General features: G+C 53.7%; 7 protein-coding genes across 7 annotated transcripts; 4 read left to right on the top strand and 3 right to left on the bottom strand.

Moving 5' to 3' along the window:
- Positions 1-682: 682 nt before the first annotated feature.
- Positions 683-4,027, top strand: M409DRAFT_61245 (uncharacterized protein; the record flags this gene model as incomplete). The annotated part of the gene is made up of 1 exon (XM_033814686.1): positions 683-4,027. The coding sequence occupies one exon, from the start codon at positions 683-685 to the stop codon at positions 4,025-4,027; it is 3,345 nt and encodes a 1,114-aa protein (XP_033659787.1).
- Positions 4,028-5,304: 1,277 nt separating this feature from the next.
- Positions 5,305-9,166, top strand: M409DRAFT_71384 (uncharacterized protein; the record flags this gene model as incomplete). Its single annotated transcript, XM_033819145.1, has 3 exons — positions 5,305-5,543; positions 5,695-8,753; positions 8,832-9,166. 3 exons carry the CDS (start codon positions 5,305-5,307, stop codon positions 9,164-9,166), a joined length of 3,633 nt encoding a protein of 1,210 aa, XP_033659788.1.
- Positions 9,167-9,882: 716 nt separating this feature from the next.
- On the bottom strand, positions 9,883-10,740 carry M409DRAFT_71385 (uncharacterized protein; the record flags this gene model as incomplete). The annotated part of the gene is made up of 3 exons (XM_033819146.1): positions 9,883-10,249; positions 10,306-10,388; positions 10,579-10,740. The coding sequence occupies 3 exons, from the start codon at positions 10,738-10,740 to the stop codon at positions 9,883-9,885; spliced, it is 612 nt and encodes a 203-aa protein (XP_033659789.1).
- Positions 10,741-11,001: 261 nt separating this feature from the next.
- On the bottom strand, positions 11,002-11,331 carry M409DRAFT_30607 (uncharacterized protein; the record flags this gene model as incomplete). The annotated part of the gene is made up of 2 exons (XM_033810011.1): positions 11,002-11,068; positions 11,123-11,331. The coding sequence occupies 2 exons, from the start codon at positions 11,329-11,331 to the stop codon at positions 11,002-11,004; spliced, it is 276 nt and encodes a 91-aa protein (XP_033659790.1).
- Positions 11,332-12,073: 742 nt separating this feature from the next.
- M409DRAFT_30608 (uncharacterized protein) lies at positions 12,074-13,200 on the bottom strand (the record flags this gene model as incomplete). The annotated part of the gene is made up of 3 exons (XM_033810012.1): positions 12,074-12,326; positions 12,379-12,918; positions 12,977-13,200. 3 exons carry the CDS (start codon positions 13,198-13,200, stop codon positions 12,074-12,076), a joined length of 1,017 nt encoding a protein of 338 aa, XP_033659791.1.
- Positions 13,201-13,550: 350 nt separating this feature from the next.
- M409DRAFT_61249 (uncharacterized protein) lies at positions 13,551-16,206 on the top strand (the record flags this gene model as incomplete). Its single annotated transcript, XM_033814687.1, has 7 exons — positions 13,551-13,565; positions 13,768-14,282; positions 14,387-14,480; positions 14,549-14,572; positions 14,629-14,671; positions 14,744-15,660; positions 15,718-16,206. The coding sequence occupies 7 exons, from the start codon at positions 13,551-13,553 to the stop codon at positions 16,204-16,206; spliced, it is 2,097 nt and encodes a 698-aa protein (XP_033659792.1).
- A 416-nt stretch (positions 16,207-16,622) lies between these two features.
- Positions 16,623-18,440, top strand: M409DRAFT_61250 (uncharacterized protein; the record flags this gene model as incomplete). Its single annotated transcript, XM_033814688.1, has 5 exons — positions 16,623-16,791; positions 16,842-16,866; positions 16,920-17,096; positions 17,797-17,974; positions 18,021-18,440. 5 exons carry the CDS (start codon positions 16,623-16,625, stop codon positions 18,438-18,440), a joined length of 969 nt encoding a protein of 322 aa, XP_033659793.1.
- Positions 18,441-18,657: the final 217 nt, after the last annotated feature.

An 18,657-nucleotide genomic window follows, 5' to 3' on the forward strand; every position in this document is an offset into this window, starting at 1 on the left:
ACTTTTCCGTTCCTATGTGCAATGCGTTATGTCCAGATGAGCCCAACGAGCATTTTTGGGTGGGTGGAGGCGTTAGTATGGCTGTTGAAATGGGTCAGTTTGCATGGGCGGGTGGGGTCGCAGGATTCCAGGTGCACTCTATTGCTCCAGAATGCTTTCGAGAGACGCACAGAGATGCGAGTTCGTCCGTAAATATCGATATACAGACAGCATGAAGGCCTTTTGTCGGCATGACCATCACATGTTTTGTGTTTTTGAGGAGATGAAATCGCTGGCCAGTTAGATACGAGCGATCCTTGTTGAGACTTAGCCCCGTCCGGAAAAGTGGCAAGCGCTATGAAAGCTTAATCGACCAGCTGGGGAAGGAGCCGTCGTTTTGCGCGACGAATGGGGCGGCCGCAGCACTTGGTCGACCTCGCAGCAGCAACATCGCTAGCATCAACAACTACACAACACCACCACCATCTTCTCCACCGCACCGCCCGTCAACAAACCGATCGCGTCGATAGAGGCCGTCGACGCGTCTCACACATTACGCAAACAAACGTCTCGGAGCCCGCAGGAAGGCGGCGACACTCGCAGCCAGCGCTTCTCTGCACCGAGTCTGCTGCTGCCCAGCGCTAGCTTTTGCGCCCGAAGCCTCATGCTGGAGTAATGCGACCGGCGCCCTCGCAGTCACGGCATGAATGGTAGAATATCACCAGATCCGCCGACTACCCAGGCTGGAGACTCTGGTAAGGACGAATCGACCTTGGTGGGCAGCAACGACTCCACCGCGAACCACGACCCCAGCGAGATCAGGCTCAAATCATCACCACCTCGACCGAAATCGGCTGGAAAAGATGTTTCGTCAGATCTGAACGAGGTCAAAGCACAGGAGGAGGGCTCGAAGGTCAATGGCGACGAAGATGGCGTGGATTCCGAGGCAGAAACGCTCATTGACAGTCCTGTGAAGAGGCAGCAAGCCGAGCGGCGGCGGAGCAATGCGGCCAAAATGGAGCGGCCACCCAAGCATCGCATAGGAAGCCTGCCGGTGCCGACTGGTAACGATGACGAGGACGATTCTGCGAATGTGTCGCCGGCGCCCAGCACCGCCATGAGCGTGGAAAAGACGACTTCGACGGAAGATTTGAAGGATGTGAATATGGACAACATGGGCGATGACAAGGACGACGACAGCGACTCACTCAGCTCGCCGCGCAGCAACGCATCGAACCCAGCTTCTCGCAGGTCTTCAATGTCGCGTGCCGCATCTGAGAGGCCTGGACTTTCTCGTAATGACCAGCACTCGCCAAATCCACGCAAACGCAAGCACCGCGCATCATCAGTCAGTCTTCCGAATAAGCGCCCGAGTATTGACATTCCTAAGCGTCGGCTTCGCGGATTGCACTCTGAGGAGCTGGGCCGACACGACGAGTCGTTATCGCCCAAGCTTAGAAGTCACAGGCGTGCTGTATCGACTCAATCTGCGTTCACGGATGGGATAGGAGAGGCTTCCGGGAACAGGAAGCGCCGAGCTGGTACACAAGGACTTGGAAAAGAGCCCAAGTCGGCCCGATCTGGATGGGAAGAGTCCGATGCTTCCTCGGAAGCCACGTCCCATGGCAATCCTGACTCTAGACGGCCGCAGAGGGGCGTGGGCAGGTCGACGTCAACTCCAGGCAGACCGGTAGGAAGGGAGCACAAGCGCCATGTCAACAAGTACGGCTTCACCCGTCTGGCAGAGGCTTGTGAGAACGGTGATTTGGATCTGGTGAAAGACTGGTGTGAGAAGGATCCTGACCAGTTGGAACTTGCAGAGTTCGCGGGCAACAAACCTCTGCAAATCGCGGCATTGAATGGTAATGTCGAAGTGGTGGACTATCTTATCGACCAAGGATGCCAGATTGACTGCGCAAATGTCGACAAAGACACACCGCTTATCGATGCCGCCGAGAATGGACACCTGGAAGTCGTCAATAGCTTGCTGAATGCAGGCGTGGATCCTTTGCGGCAGAACCTGAAAGGGCAGCAAGCGTTGGACGTTGTGACAGACGAAGTCGACGATGCCGAGGAAATTCGTGCCACACTGCGAAAGGCTATAGAGAAGTGGAACAGTACTGGCGCAAAGCAGAAGCGCGAAGAGGCAGAGGAGATGCGACACCGAGCCGGACCATCCAAAGAGCTGCATTTCATGGCGCGCACCTACGAAAATCTTCTCAGACTCGTGCAGATTAACGATCGCACGGGAGTCCGAGAGTTTCTGGATGCTCGGGTGCCTGTCGACAACGCCGTGGTAGCGGCAGCCGCCAAGACTGGAGATACTTACTTGGTCAACATGCTATTGGCAGAAATGACAGAGAAGAAAGCTCACCAAAAAGCTGAAAAGCCGCTACTTGGAGTTTTGGGCAGCTCACACTTCGAAATGGTCAAATCGCTCACTGAACTGGACAACTTCAACCCTCTCTTTCGCAATAGGCAGCAAAAGACGTGGCCGGAAATTGCAGAAGAGCGACACGGTCCAAACTGGCGACAGGAATACGAACTTCTACAGCGTCTCTACGATCAGGCTGCATCGCTCAAAGAGCGCCGCAGCTCAAGCCCTGTCACTAAGAGAGACAGCGGCAAGCGACGATTCGTCCATCGTGCTGAGGAAGAGGACAGCGAGGAGGAAGAGGCACCCAAGCGTCGCAATAATCGCAAGTTGATGTCTAAGCGAGAGCAGAGAGAATTGAGAGCTGCTAGAGGGAAGCCAACATCTGATGAGTCTTCTGACGAGTCCAGCTCAGAGCAAGCGACTGGCGCCGAAGCTGCTGAGGAGAAGTCTATGAAGCCTCCTGAGAGTCCTGCATCGAAGCGTACACCACCTACGCGCTCGAGGACCAAGAGCCTATCTGCGCAAGCACCAGAGCCTTCGCCACGAACACGAAGACGGTCTTCATCAGTGCGAGGGGCGGGCGACAATCTATTGCCGACTGTCCAGGAAAATACTGAGGAAAAGGAAGCCGCTGAGAGACAGAAGGAAGAGGAGCAGAAGAGAGTCGCTGAGGAGGCGGAACAGGCTCGATTGGCAGAAGTCCGGCGTAAAGAGCAGGAACAGGCCGAAGCTGAAGCCGCCGCCAAGCGCGCTGCTGAAGAAGAAGAGGCTCGGAGGATGGAAGAGGAACGCAAGGCAGAGGAAGCCCGTCGCATCGAGGAAGAGCGCAAAGCCCAGGCAGCTAGGGACGCCGAGGAGGAGCGCATCCGCAAGCAACGAGAAGCGGAAGAAGCAAAGCGTGCCCACCGGAAAGAAGTCGTCGCCTCCCTACCCAACCCTATCGCCCATGTCCTGAGACCGGATTCAGGTTTCGACTACAGCAGCAGCGACCTGAAAGATCTGACGTACATCATCAGACTCCTCACACCTCTGCAGGTCATCAAGCACGAGTATGGCGGCCCATATGCGCACTTACCCGCTAGTGACGACGCGCCTTTCTGGGTCATGAACGTGCAGGTGGCTCCACTGCTTGACAAGCGAGGTGCTGAGTTGATGATCAGCAGCGAAAAGCCGGGGTACGAAGGCAGCCTCGCAGACACATGGGAGACGAAAGAAGTGCAGGAGAAAGAGGTCAACCTGGTGATATCGCTACTCTCGAATGGCTCGCAAGCATTACCGGACGAGCCAAAGGTGCCCAAGGACAAAGCCGGAAATTCGCTCCTATCCTGGCAAGAGGAGCTTGAGCGAGCCTCGAAGGTGCAGAAAGCCTCAATAGACGCGAAGAAGAGACTTCGTGAGGGAGCTGCCAAGTTACGCTACGTCCGCCTCGACGATGTTCTCAAGAACTTGCACCCACTTCTGCAGCAAGTCAACATCGAGGTGAGGTTCGACCACCTCAAGCCTGCACCAAGTCCAGTCAAAGACGAGGGAGGGTTCTTTGGCCGCGTGGGCAGCGCCATCAACCGCAAACCAGTGCCCAGGACGTATGTCAACGGCACGCCAATCGATCTGAAATCACCCGTCACAGCGACGGGCACCACGCAGGTCACGGTCATTCATCCAAAGAAGTAGCCTACGAAGCAACGCAAGCGATCACTGTCTACGCAACGAGGCAGGCTCTGAGGAGCTCTGAACAGTCGCTTTGTCCATAACGAAGAGAAGAAAGTATAGCGAAAACATAAGACATACGTCGTAGTGAATGACATGTCCACTACAATCGAACAGTACTTCCCAAGTTCCACCACGTGAAGATGACCAGTAGCTTACTTACCTCGTCTGCACGACCAATCGGCGGAAAGGTGTACGTGAAGCCACCTCGTCCCCTCCCCATCCATGCAAGATGGAGCCGGGGTATCTGTGGATTTTGGAGATTTCGATGCTGATGAGATGTCCTTGTTGCCGAGTTTCATTGGGAAGCACAGCTGTGTCGCGTGTATCATGTCCCAATGCAGGGCAATAGTAAGAAGGATTCTTGCTGATGAGGTTGCAGTCGTGTTGAGCTCTGCCGGCCGATCTGTCACGAATGTGTGGGTGAGTGAGAGTGGGATGGATGCTGTTCTGGGGCATGGACCCTTTCGGCCCCCCTGCTGGCTTCGCTGCTGGCGTTGGCGTGTGGAGATGGAAGCCGATTCGAAGAAGGTTTTCATCATTCTGCCGTCTTGTCTAGACTGGAAGCTCGGTGACTGCATGTTCGTTAGGATTGTGACTGTGGCAGACGTAGACTTGCTCTCTCTTGTTGATACTACCCTGTTGTCTCTGTCTTGAACGTGGTGTCCTGCGAGAATCGGATCCTTCCCGACTGCACCTCTACGATTGATTGCCGGCTGCCCGCGGTGGTGGATTTCCCGTACGAACGGACGACGATTGACTTGAAGAGGGGGCACTTCACATCGACTTGGGTGTTTACGACTTCGAGAAAGAAACGGGTGGTTCAGAAGGGACTTGGAGATCTCTGGATCGGAAAGTCGGTCGGGTTACTTTGCTGTCGCTACCCGGACCACGGCTGCCTTGCAAGTTGAGACCCAAAAGCCTGGGGAGATCCCAGCTGCCCGTTCATAAGCCTCGCACGTGAAAGAGCTGCAGGAGACGCGCTGAAGAATCACGGACGGAGGGACTGTGGCCGCTGGAGCTGCTTGACTGCTGCTGCTGCTGAGGCGAGAGCATGACTTCGCCTTCTGGTGCGCAGCATGGTGAGTGAAAGACAGCCACCCCTCCCACCCACATCACTCCCACCACCACCACCACCGAGTCATTCGGTCTCGCCGGTTCGCACATGACTGGAGCCGGCCATGCGTGTCGCCCAGAACCTCCCTTCCGATCTCCTTGGCCTTGACTTTGCTGACGACCCAATGCTTGCCGCAGACACGCCCAACGCTTCTTCATCCTCGTCCCCTCCTCCTCTGCCGCCGACCCTCTCACAGCCTCCGCGTCCGACGGCGTTGCATATCCCAAAGAACAGGTCTTCGAGTACCCTAGTATCCCGCGATTCGAGTAGTGCTAGTCTAAGGGCAGACGGCGAGCAATTGTCAAGAGCTAGGCTGTCGATTGATGCCGGTAGTGGGAGTGATGCGTATGATAATCTTACCAGGTGCGTCTCTCATGTGCACTTGCATATCTCCATGTCGTTTGTTTTAGGTAGATCATGTGAAAGACGAAGCGAGCATCAGGCAGTGAACTTTTGGCACGTGGGAGAAGCATGGCTAGAGTCATCCGTGACTGACTTCTCTGCTACGCAATAGGTCGCCCATCTTAGGCCCTGAACACTCCACCGGACTACGTCGAATACGACAAAACCCAGCAGCGCCAGGCCGAACTCCATCCTCCCCAAATCTGCAACCCATATCACCGGTCCCCTCGAGTCCCGTCTCCCGGAAATCGTCCTTCGCCCAACCGCTCGCTTCCCCAGCAGTCCCCTTCAGCGAAGACCTCACTCGCTTCCCCTCCGAGTCTTTGCACTCCTTCTCCTTCGCCCAGCAGAGCAGCGACTCCCTCCACAACCGCCAGAATGTGCTGAAGCGCAGCATCGAGTTTATGCGCGACAAGCTCAGCTGGGCTGCGTCTTCACCGCGGATAGCCAGCGCTCAGGCGAGATTGGCTGGTGACGAGGAGCTGCTGAGCATGATGGAGCTGTTGCAGAAGGCGAATGTCATGTCGCCGCAGAGTATGAATCCTGCCGTGGGGTTGGGTTTGGATCCTGGTCCGTTGACGGGGCCGGCTCATTTGGCGAATGAGAATGTTTTTGAAAAGGGGTTCATGACGGAGAGTGAGAGTCCTACGACGTTGGACAGTCCTGATACGATTCGGGGAAGTCAGGGGCGGGGTTCATTCAACAGCGAGCGTCGTGGGAGTGGTCAACGGGAGTTGAGAGAAGAGGCCCTTTCACCGACGGCGATGAACTTGCACATTCCGGCGACTGTCAAGGAAACTGCAGAGAGTCAAGCAACCGAAGAGGTGGAGAAGTTGGATCTCTCACGAGCTGACACAGCCGAGGACGATGATATGCCAGCCATGTCAACCACTAGGCCGCGCCGAACCACGTTGAAGAGAACTTATACCGATGTTGCCGGCTACTCATTGCAGCACAAGCTGACTGAAGCTCTCGCTCAACCGTATCACGCGAATCAGCAAGCTACGCCTATGGTGCCACAAGCACCTGCACGAGCACAGACCCTCATTACTGAGAGAGAACGAGCGCCGCATGGTCACCGTAACCAACAAGCCCAAGCCATTTTTACCACGGAGGCCAAACACCCTTGGACTATTACAGCAGCTAATGACCTTGCATGTCTAGTTTTTGGAGTTACTCGTGCTGAGGTACGGAAGTTGGGTATCATGGAGGTCATCAACGAGGACCGACGAGGCTGGCTGGAGGAGAAGCTGAAGAATCCGGAGATTGGGAGCGCGGCTCGACAGACGAAGCTGCAGCCTCCTCCTCCGCCTGGTAAGACGAGTCCGAGTAACAGTCTTGCGAGCATGGGTAACGGCGTGACAGCCAAGTTACTTTCCAAGCCACCGTCTCGCCAGACTTATAAAAGTCGACGAAGCAAAACGGAGGATGGTACCAAGACGCCTGAGAAGCGCGAGTCGACCCGTACGAGGCGAGAAAGTAGAGGTGTACTACTCTGCGGTGATGTGGTCCCTATCCGCAAGATGAACGGCTCGACTGGCAGCGCGTCTCTTTGGGTGAAGGAGAAGGGTACTAATCTAATCTGGGTACTGGAAGAGATTGCTGAGGATGTGGCCATGCTTACAGTGGATGAGATTGGTTTGGTGGTCAGGGGCAGCGGCGACCTCGAATCGACATTCGGACTCGACCGAGTACGCAACGGCATGGACGTGCAGCGGCTAATACCGGCCTGGCCCAAACTTGCTGGCACAAACACTGGAGCTATCGACTACGAGGCTATCCGGAGGCTTAAGAGGTTTACCGCGCGGACGAGCAACTCGATAAACATTCCAGTGACCGTCGAGCAACTGCCGAACCAAGACGTCTTCCGCGTCTCGAGCTTCCCGCATATTGCAGGCATCATTGTGGTCAACCCTGTATCACTTCGTGTGAGCAGCTCCAACAACGTCTTCTCGGCTGCCCTGTTCGGTCATCAGAATCCGGATGGAATGCCTGTCAACGAGCTTATACCCGGCTTCGACAAGATCCTGCGGGTGATGACGGACGAAGACCAGATAGCTCTTGTCGATGGAATTGTGATTCCGGAACACAGCTTCAGGAGAGCTCGGGCATTGCTGGCGCTCAGAGAAGGCTCAGCGGATGCGGCGGCGATATTCTTACGGCCCAGCGGCTTGCCTGCCAAGCACAGGGATGGCGCCGAGATCATGATTGATGTGCAGATGCGTGTGGTGCGCTCTGATCGAGATCCGATCTATAACGAGACGGTCATCGATGAGGAGTTGACGCCGCTGTCGAGTGGGGAGGTGGTGTTTGCGCTCTGGATCACGTACAGCCGACAGCTTCACGCCGTGAATCATGGCGTTGGCCCGGTGACCCCATTCATCAGTCGGCCTAGCACGCCGCCGCAGCCGACGCCGGGTCCAACCGCCGACGACAGCAGTGAGAGCCCCATGGTTGCGGAGCCGGAGTCAATTGAGGAAGACACTCGCGCCGATCTGCTCAACCAGCGACTCGAGGAAGCAAAATCAAACGCGAACAACCAGATGTCCAACACGACCGGTGGCGAAGGCGAGCCCTTCGAGCACCCAGCCCCTGACATGATCGCCGCCGGCTGCAAGGTGATCAAAAAGAAGCGGATCGACGACTTCACCATCCTCGAGGAGATGGGTCAGGGCGCGTACGGCCAGGTGAAACTCGCCCGCTACAAGAAAGCCGCGGCCAAGAAGATGGTCATCAAGTATGTCACGAAGCGCCGCATCTTGGTCGATACCTGGCACCGTGACCGACGACTCGGCACCGTACCGTTGGAGATCCACGTGCTCGACTACCTGCGGAGAGACGGGCTGCAGCACCCGAACATCGTGGAGATGGCCGACTTCTTCGAGGACGACATCAACTACTACATCGAAATGGTACCACACGGCCTCCCCGGCATGGATCTCTTCGACTACATCGAGCTGCGGGTGACGATGGAGGAGCGCGAGTGTCGCAAGATCTTCCGGCAGGTCGCCAATGCGCTTCATCATCTGCACATCACCGCCAAGGTCGTGCATCGCGATATCAAGGATGAGAATGTGATCCTTGATGGCGAGGGACGGGTTAAGTTGGTGGACTTTGGCAGTGCGGCGTATATCAAGTCGGGGCCTTTCGATGTCTTTGTCGGAACCATTGGTAAGTCTACTCATCCCTGCTCCCTTCCCGTTGTCCAAAGAAAGAAGACTGACCTCGCATGCTTTGTCCCCAAAACAGACTACGCCGCCCCCGAAGTCCTCCGGGGCTCGCCCTACCGCGGCAAAGAACAAGACGTCTGGGCCCTCGGCATCCTGCTGTACACCATCGTGTACAAAGAAAACCCCTTCTACTCGATCGACGAGATCATGGACCACGACCTCCGCGTGCCGTACGTCATGAGCGACGAGAATCTGGATCTGATCCGCAAGATGCTGGATCGCGATGTGGAGCGCCGGATTGGGATTCAGGCTGTGTTGGAGCATCCTTGGTGTACGTTTGTGGATGAGGAGGAGGAGGGGAAGGAGGGTGGGAAGGAGGGGGAGGTTGGGATTGAGGGGAAGGCGGAGGGGTGAGGTGTACTCACTCATTGGTCTCATGTTTGGGTGTTTCAGGAGGAGTGCAGGAGAGGAGACGAGTCATTTCATTAACCACCACCACCATCACCCCCTATGGACTTTTTGCATGGCGAGTATCAGGCCGGCAGAAAGGAAAGGAGAGGAAAGGAATCATAAAATCGGAAGGCAAAAGGACATGGATATGGCAGGAAGGAAGGGACTGACAGGCAACTCAATTCGTGAATTGATTTTGAAACGAAAAAAACGACCGCTATTGCAATAGATACCCACGATTGAAAAGAAGCAAGAAGAACGCAACTTCGACCAGAAGACATGTAGACAAGATGGGAAGAGTGGAGAGGAGGAACATACACGTAAAGGTTTTTGGGGATTGCAAGAGGATGGGAGGAGATACAGTGGTTAGATTTGCCTTCTTTCGGGGTGAGGCACACGCTGTACATATTGATAATGAGAACGAGAGTTTGGATTGCTCGTACAAGTCATGACCGTAAAGTTTCAGATTGGCTGGGAGAGAGGCGTAGCAGGAAAAGAGTCTTGTTTCGATGGAACAGAGGTCAGAAGATTTGAATTTCAATCTGATTGACCTGATTTTGCAGCTGGCTCGCGTAACCCACTGCTTCACTCCACATGCGCCGCAGTAATGCCTTTTGCTACCCGATCATGACCCTTCATTCCATCCCATCTAGAAGCATACAGTGACTACCAACAACAATCTAGTTGTAGTCGGTCTGCGACTGCGGGAATTCGAAGTTGACACCCTTGCCGGTCAAACGCTTGTAGACCTCAGAGTAGGTGTCGAGGCGGTAGTCGACGCCACCACGCTCCTTCTCGTCGAGGATGACCTTGAGGAGCTTGCTGCCGTCCTCGCGGGTGCGGACGCGCTTGCCCACAATCTCGACGGGGTAGACGAGGTCGGCGAGGATGGCGTCGTGGACGGCCGTGAGGGTGCGGCTGCGTGGACGCTTCTGGGTCTGCGACGTCCGGCTGCGGTTGCTGCGCTTGGGGCGTGGCAGGATGCGGCGCGATGCGACGATGAGGACGTGACGGTCCGAGAACTTCTTCTCGAGCTCACGGGTGAGGCTTTGAGATATATGTTAGCATTGAGTTTGAAGGGTAGAGTATGTTGCAGTACTTACCGCTGCTGGGAGCGGTGCCAGCCCTGAAGGAGAGGGACAGGGACGAAGATGACAATCGCCTTGCGACCGTGGCCGACCTCGATCTGTAAGAATCCTGGTGTCAGCGAAAAGCTGCCCAGTGCCCACCGCCTCTTCGTTGTCGAGGTGTATTCAAGTATCAAACGTCTCGCGTTGGCCTCCTCTTTTCACCACACGGTATTTCACGCTGGCCGGTCCAATCGACCTCTTTTTCTTTTGTATTTTCCAATCTTTCTGGGTGTGTTCTCATCTTACCTCACGGGCGGAGACGAACTGCAGCGGCCTCAAGGCAGCGCGCATGTCTGGGATGTTGGTCTCGAGCTCGTACAGAGCGGTCGCAATGTTGGTCTCGATCTCATTGGGCTTGGCCCGCGATGGGCTGTTGGGAGCGATCTTGTTGAGCGCTTGCTGAGACATGCTGGGCGACGTGTGTTGGGCGACGGGGTGGGTGGTTGTTCTGCGACGTGCCTGGCGGAAGCAAACGAGGCCAAAGTCTCAAGTTTCGATTTCAAAGTGCTATGCTGCCAAGAGATTTTCTCGGAAGGTTAAGCGATCACGTGAGAAAGCTAAAGTCTACTTTGACAGCAAGGGATGGCGAGCATCAACATCAACAACCACAACAATGTACTGAATACAGTTGTTTTACCAAATACACCTGCTATGTTCTATACGATTGCACTATTCAGGACATCCCGGAGCAGAAACCGAACATCCATAACACGCATCTGCTGTTTGAGCATTGAAACTATGGGACTGTTAGCACGCGGATCAGCCTATGTCGACTGCTTTTGAGACGTACCATTCCGGCCCAGTCAAGGACGAACAATCACCCGGCACGAAGCAGGCCTGGTACAGACTCTGACATGTTGGCATATCGCACATCGGGGCGCGGGCCTCGAGCATCGTCTTGTTCACTGCGACCTGGATATCGCAGTCGTGTGCCTGTTGCATTGTCGGAGCGGCCAAGGCCGAACCTAGGAGCATGAGGATGGCCAGAATCGAAGGCATGTTCGGGCTGCTTTGGAATGTACTGAAGACTACGGCTCTTTGGGCAGGCTGAGGTCAATCGCTTGAACGGTCTTCTATTGCAAGCCCTCTGGTGCTGGATCGATGCTGGTCAATTTATACTTCTTGCTGGACTGCATCAACTCAAATCGTTCGACTTACGGTCTCGTTTTCAAGGTCAGATGAGAAGACTGTACCTTCAGAAATCAGGATTGCGAGTCGAAGATGGTTCTGCACAAGCCGTTTGCTGGAACCTCGTGTCTCTTCACATCGATGTGTGCTCTTGTGAGGGCTGAACGGATCAAAAGAATGACGTGTGCGATAGCAGGTGCAATGTCAGTGGACGGTCAAGTACGAGCAAGTGCGACTTGGAGGCTTCGCGTCAACGGCCGTATATGAGCACCTGGTAAAGCTTGGAAGCATTGTCGAGGCAACTGTTTACTCGATACATTGTTGCAATGGTTGGATGGTACGACCAAGAAAGAAGTGCTTTTCCAGTAGCACCAGTTGCCACGGGGTACATCTGGTGCTACCCAACCTGCAGAGAGCCGCATGTCTCGTGCATTTGACAGCTCCATCGAAGCAACCACCCGGGACGACCTGTCAACACAACACGCACCACTGAGTCACAACAACGGTTCGCCCTGGCCTTTGTACAATGGACTGTTACTTTCATACGGAATGCGATACACCACCGGTCAGGATTTGGGGCAGGTCTTCATGATACTGCACTCCCGATCATCTCTCACACAAGGTTCAGAAACGTTCCTACGTGCTTCATGAGATCGTCCGTCTCTTCAAGCATGGTGAAATGACTGGAAAGGGGCAAGTGCACCCACTTGACTCGACACTTCGGCTTCGTGAAGTACGCAGTCATCGTCTCTGGAGGTGCCATGTCATGAGTTGATGTCACCATCATCAAACCGCCAGGACACGTTTCCTCTGTGATCTGGTCAAGTCGATCCTCCGGTCCAGGCACATGCATCATCGTGCCATCCCTGATGGTCATGTCAACGCCGTCAAAACCTGGTCAAGCCTCCTGCCACTTACATTGTCATAGCTGAGGTACCTGCCATGGTTTTATAGCAGGTGTTGTCTTCGGCCACCGCCGCCATGCAATCCATCAACTCCTTCGGCCATGGTTGCACGCGGCACCCATAAAGGGTATACATGTACATCATGGCCGTCATGCCATCCTCGGATTCGAAACTGTCGGCTTGTTCACACTGGTCGATTGTATCCTGGATTGCCTGCGGCATCTTTCCCCTCAGCTCTCTCGTGGCGGATCGCAAGCTTCTCAAGTCTGACGGTGAATTACAGATGATCAGCTTGCGCAGCGCTTTTGGCTGTTTCTCAAGTGCGAACGTGGTTGCAAGATGACCGCCCCATGAGTGGCCAAGAAGATCGAACGATGTGAGCTTGAAATGCTTGATGAGGTTCTCCAGCTCTTCAACGAACAGTTCTGGTGTCCAGAAATCGGCATCCAACACCCGGTTTTTGAAGCGTGTGCTCTCGCCACTGCCAATCTGGTCGTACATGATGACTGGGATGCCGTAATCGGCATAGATCAGGGCGAAGGGGAGCATATACCTTCCATCGAGCGGTGAGTCTGAGGTCAACTTCAGTGGTGAGTTCAGTCTTGACATACGTATGCGGCATGCCTGGCCCTCCATGGAGAGCTATCAAGGGTGGCTTGCTAGACGTCGACAAGTCTCCCCAAATCCAGAACGCCGTCGAGCCGCTCAACGCTGTCGATGGCCCTTTGCCCGGATACGAAAATGGGATCTTGCCATGACTGGTTGGTTGAGGATAGTCGCGAGTCTGGCCTGGAGGAGGAATCGGTATACTCGGCTTGTAGTCTGCCAATGCCATCGTTACTGCGAGAGAGGTTTGACACAGAAATTCTTACCACTTCGACAATTGCTTTGAATCAATCAAAGATGCTGACTTCCGCATGTTACACAAGACTATTTATCAGCAGGCGATAATTTCTCGCGGCCCCTCGCGAGCTGACACTGCTCCGCTGGTATGTCTTCGACGATGAACATTTGGGTGTCCTGTTACGGCAACATGCTCGAGAGACCTATTCGGGACCGAAATATGTGAAGACATAGCGAACATCACATTCAAATCACGAGCAATAAATCCGTCGATAGAGGCTATCAGACACAAGCGAGGCTTGCTCATTGGGACTTACTCTAATCGCTTTTTCGGATGAGCAAATGTCTTCTCAAGTCGTAGGAGACTGGGAATCTGTCGACGGCATTGAGTCTTTGTCAATGGACAGGAGCCCTCTTCCTCACACTCAAAGAACGATCTCACTGGATCTGGCCAGATTCGTCGTCACCCAGGCTGTATCATGTGGACAAAGGAATCATACCACATCCGGCCAGTGCAATTATCTGACCTTCAAGACTTGACGCTCGCCATTCCTGCAAGTTGTTCAACGCAGATTTGCATCAATATGGTACCGAGACGACCGCCCCCGCCACCTGCATAGAAGTCGATGCTCCCGGCCCGTGGCAGTGCGCTGTCAGTCTCATTTGTGATGGGAATCATGATGCCAGTGGTGGGTTACAAGGCGCTTCCTCTTCTTGTTCGTCGCTGACTGGTACCAAAGAGAGGCCGTTCAGAATTGCAGACGACCTGTACTGTGCCGAATGTATCGAAGATTTCTTCGAGCAGGCATGCGACCTCAACGGCGGTGCATACCCGCCGAAGGTCCAGAGGGAGAGACTGAACATCGACACCTTTGCACATAGGTTATCGGCTGGCGTGGTCAACAAGTTTAGGCGGTTAGACGCGCTGGTCAAATCTACAAATACGTATGAGAGGGTGACCTGCCATTGGCCTTCTACAGCTGCCGATACACCCACTGGAGAGCTTTGTAACGAGTTTGTGTGCAAACAGCTTCCCACGACTGCAGAGGACATTCGAGTCCAGTGCCCGAAATGGTGAGTCTTGGGATCACTTTTAACTGCTGGGCCAGTGCTGACTTGAGTGGCCACCAAACAATTTGCGGCATTTGTGGAAATCGACTGCACGATGACTACAACAGTCATGAATGCCCACCAGAGACAGTAACGCTACAAAAGCTACTGCAGTCCGAAGAACGCAGCCGTGAGCACCAAGTCTGCCCTCAATGCGGAGAGGTAAGCAGACGAAAGAATACCAGCTTCTTTCAGGCTTCAGTCAATACTGACCGTGAATTTCCTCGTAGTTGATGTATCTCAAGGCTGGATGCGTAAGTGACATGTAGCCAACTAGATACACATCTGCTGACCAGGTACACACATTTAGAACCGCATAACCTGCAAACGATGTGACAGCGAATTTTGCTACAGTAAGTCTGAAGGGTAGAAGGCATATGCGAGACATGCAGGACCAGATGGCTAATACCCTTCCGCGTGGATAGTTTGTGGTCAGGAGGCCGATGGGTTGAGTGATCACTGGGTGGCGGGTGGGTGTCCTCGATGGAACCCGCCCAACCCAGAAGCAGATGGTCCACAGCCCCAGTGGGATAACGCACAGGATATCCGTCAACATCAACAAGAAATCCAACTCGACAGGGAGATCGATGCTCGTATCTGCCTAGTCGTCGAACCCGAAGATCATCTCGTGGTAGACTTCGCAATTCTCCAGCCCGGACCCTCTCGATGGCGCAAGGTTGCACAGCGGCTCGGCCCAATTTTGACAAACGCAATATTAAATGGAGATCGCTCCGATCTCTTCGCGTGGTTCATCATGCTCCAAATGACCTTGTCGGCCGATCGGTTGACGCATTCTTTACACAACGATGCAGTTGCAGCGGACGAGGAGGACCTTGAAATTCGTTTCTTGCGGAACCTTTACCTCACCCACCACGCCGCCAAGTTTCGCCAGACCTGGAACATTCTGCTCTGGCAGTTTCCAGATATGTATGGGCCCGAGTGGGAACATTTTGAACGCTTTGAGCACTTGCGAAAACTCACTCTTTGGGCTACCCTCCACTGGAACGTACCGCCGACGGCATTGCCCGTTGCTGACTGGATTTCATTTGACCTTGCCACGATTGAATCGGTGTTGATAGAGCTTCGAGACAAATTTGCGGACTGGTTGGTAGAAGCAGACGACGATCCTCCTGAAGCTCTGAACTGGAGGACGACAGCAAGGCTTGCCCAATGTTTGTCTAGCCTCGTAACAACGCTCCGTCTTTGTGAACGACGTACTCCGCCCGAGTTACTTGTTTTAGAAAGGATGAATGTCAAATATCTCTATGAAGAGCTGCTCGACATTTATATGGACGAAGTAGTCGGCATCGTTGGCTTGGAAGACTTTGAAGAGTCTGGACAGGTAAGCCAAAAAGACCTGAGTTTTATCGGTGTCATACTGACCACCACGTCCCTTCAGGATCAGCAAATGTTGTGCATGATCATCGAAGTCATGTTCGAGAGAACAATCTCGCTGGGCGAAGACGCCAACGGCAACACGTACTCAGAAGACCAAGCACACATCATGTCTGGCCGCCTGTACTTCAGCGAAATCAGCAAAGTGATTGAGTACCTGAAGCCGGATGACCCTCACCCAGATGAATGGCCCGACGAGCCAACAGAGGAGCAATTGGAAGCACGCAAAAGACTACGAGCCATCGATGCACTGCGCAGAGCCGTGGGATTACTCCTGCAATACGCCAACGGAGACCCGGACGGGTTTGACCAAACGACGGAGTTCACAGAGCTTGATGAGACTATGCTGGAGCTGGGCCAAGCATCAGAGTTGTTGGATCCCGCAGTACCCATTACCATGCTTATCATGCCTGTCTTGACGCATGTGATCAATGTCGCTAATTCGATTATGGGCGACGACGAGGTGTCTGAGACAGACTCCGATGCCTCCTGAATGAAGCCCAACATCGCAGCATGAGCAAGTCGTCCTGTGCTCCCGAACTTTTGGGGAATAGTATGGGTCAGTTGGAGGAACGGGCACTTGGACCCCTTGCCGGATGCCAATGACATGAATACATCTTTCTAGGCCCTCGACTTCTGGATTTCGCGCGTCGTGAAAGCTGTCAGTTACCAAGCCATATACATAGAGGAAACTCCTTTGCCAACCCTGCCATATGCGTTGAAACCCGTACAACAATTATTCGGTGACATTCTTTGTCTAACACCAAAAAATCTTCGACGGACTGGGCAAGCGTCTTTCCATGGACAAGGAAATTCGTTTTTGTCTAATGGCAGTCTTCTACACAAGGTCAATGGCTCAATCGGCCTCGAAATTGTCCTTCGCAACGTACTACAGAGGCTCTGTAAATAATGGAGGGCCAGCCGAATCCGCCAACCACGGCAGCTCAAGCAGGGTGGGAATGCCCTCAGTGCTACGATGATCGAGAACCACCAAACGACGAGAGATTCGTACTCGTAGACGAGCGAAGACCTGATGACGACGATGTTGATAGGACGCCAAACCTGTACTGCGGATACTGTAAGCTATGCCAAAGCCTTTGGCCAGATATTAAACTGACCATAAGATAGGTGTGAAGCGATTGCTCCAGCTAGAGTAAGTGGGCAAGTCTTTCTCAGCTATTGCGAGAGACTAATGTCCAATTGCAGGTTCAACAATGGTGGTGCAACGCTGCCTTTAAGACATATGGAGATTGACGACTACGCCCGACTGTTCACGGACGATCCTGAGTTCGTCGCGAGATACAAAGAAAAAGAGGATCAGGCTGCAATCTTCCCGCTGTGGACTCGAATTCTCTGCTCCGCTTGTCAGCGGCTTGTCGGGCAGTAAGCAAAGTTTCTGTTTCCATTTGGATATGCTGAGTCGTGCATCGCAGGTATCGACGACCCCTGAATGGGCGATTTCGACAGCAACGATGTCCAGGGGTAGAGTGTGGACAGATGGTCTGCATGCCTGTTGGTCTTCCAGGTCTCAACCCCTTATCTACGACATTGCGTAGACAGGCACTAAGAGCAGGGTCGCCTGCCTGCCATATTCGGTTGAGTAGTTCCTTGTTGATCTCCATGAAAGCCTCGTTACGTGCACGGCTGCGGAACAGGTCGACGCTCTGGTCACTTGTCAGTCTCGTCTGAAGTCGGGCAATGGGTGCTCATGTATCTGCCTGGTGCGAAGGACCAAACCCGAGCTTGGTCACAGCTAGTTGTAAAGATGTCGTGCCAGTCCGCGGAAGACACAGGGCTATAACCTCGAGATTTACATCTGAATCCAGTGTTGTGCCTGTGAGATCACCGTGTGCAGTGGCATCAAGTCCAAAAGCTCTTTGCAACGTATTCTTTGTAGACGACATGTTACTGCGATCACCAAGTGGTTTGTAGGGAGAAGTTTAGTAGGGAGTGAAGGCTAGACTTTATATCGTTAACACGGAGGGTCGGGTTTAAGCATCGTCCGTACAGCATTTATGTCCAGCACTCAGCGTGGGTGAGAACAATCACCAGGGACGAGAGCGGTCTGCACTCCTGATACCAGGAGCGAATCTGAAAGTGGCGGTTCGCCCAACCCGATGCTCAACAGTGTCATAAAACCGAGTACGAGCCCAGTAGATAACATGACATTCCAGCTGTATACCTTGTGCCGCGCGGCCTCGACGTCCCATGACATAACTGATGCAGTATGCACTTCTTCAGCCAAATTACGCCTGATGAATGTATGTAAAAGGTTTGGCTCGGCCTGGTTACAAGATGTACCTGTAGAACAACATTGTCTCACTTACGACGACGATTTTCGCAACGACAGACACGACATCGATGCCGAATAAGGACCAGCACATTTCAAGTGCATCTGCAATTTCTACAGCAGATGACGCTTCGTCGACAGCTCCCATGCTGCCAAGAGACGACCATCCGTCGAAAGAGGCGTTCTTAGATCACAAAAATTTCTTCGAGAAATTATCTGCCCACGTCAAACACGATGTCTCCAAGGAAAAGCGACAATCCGTCTCCGACTCGGGCCCGTTTATTTTTCAATTCGATCCTACGCAGGGCAAGGAGGTGCTTGTGAGGAATCCGCAATGGCCGTACGAGGACTCTTTCAAAAGGGAGGGGGATGTCGAGTGCAAGTGGGCTTTTGGCTCGTTTGCGTATGGGACGGACGCTCGAGCAGAGCGGCAGTAATCATGAGTTGGGATTGTTGGAGTTAGAGGTGTAGAGATGCTACAGTGAGCGGCGGTTGAGGTGTCTCTTTTCACATATGTTATATCGACTGTGCAATATATCTATATGAAATGACTACCGCGTATGTATTGTTTTCGTGGCAGACCTGTCGACACGTAGCCAGTATGTTCAGAACGCTCGTGCTTGCCTCGCCGCGCCTTGAGCGGCGGAAAAGGAC

The sequence above is a fragment of the Zasmidium cellare genome (assembly GCF_010093935.1).
Source record: "Zasmidium cellare ATCC 36951 unplaced genomic scaffold M409scaffold_68, whole genome shotgun sequence".
In the NCBI taxonomy this organism is placed as follows: domain Eukaryota; kingdom Fungi; phylum Ascomycota; class Dothideomycetes; order Mycosphaerellales; family Mycosphaerellaceae; genus Zasmidium; species Zasmidium cellare.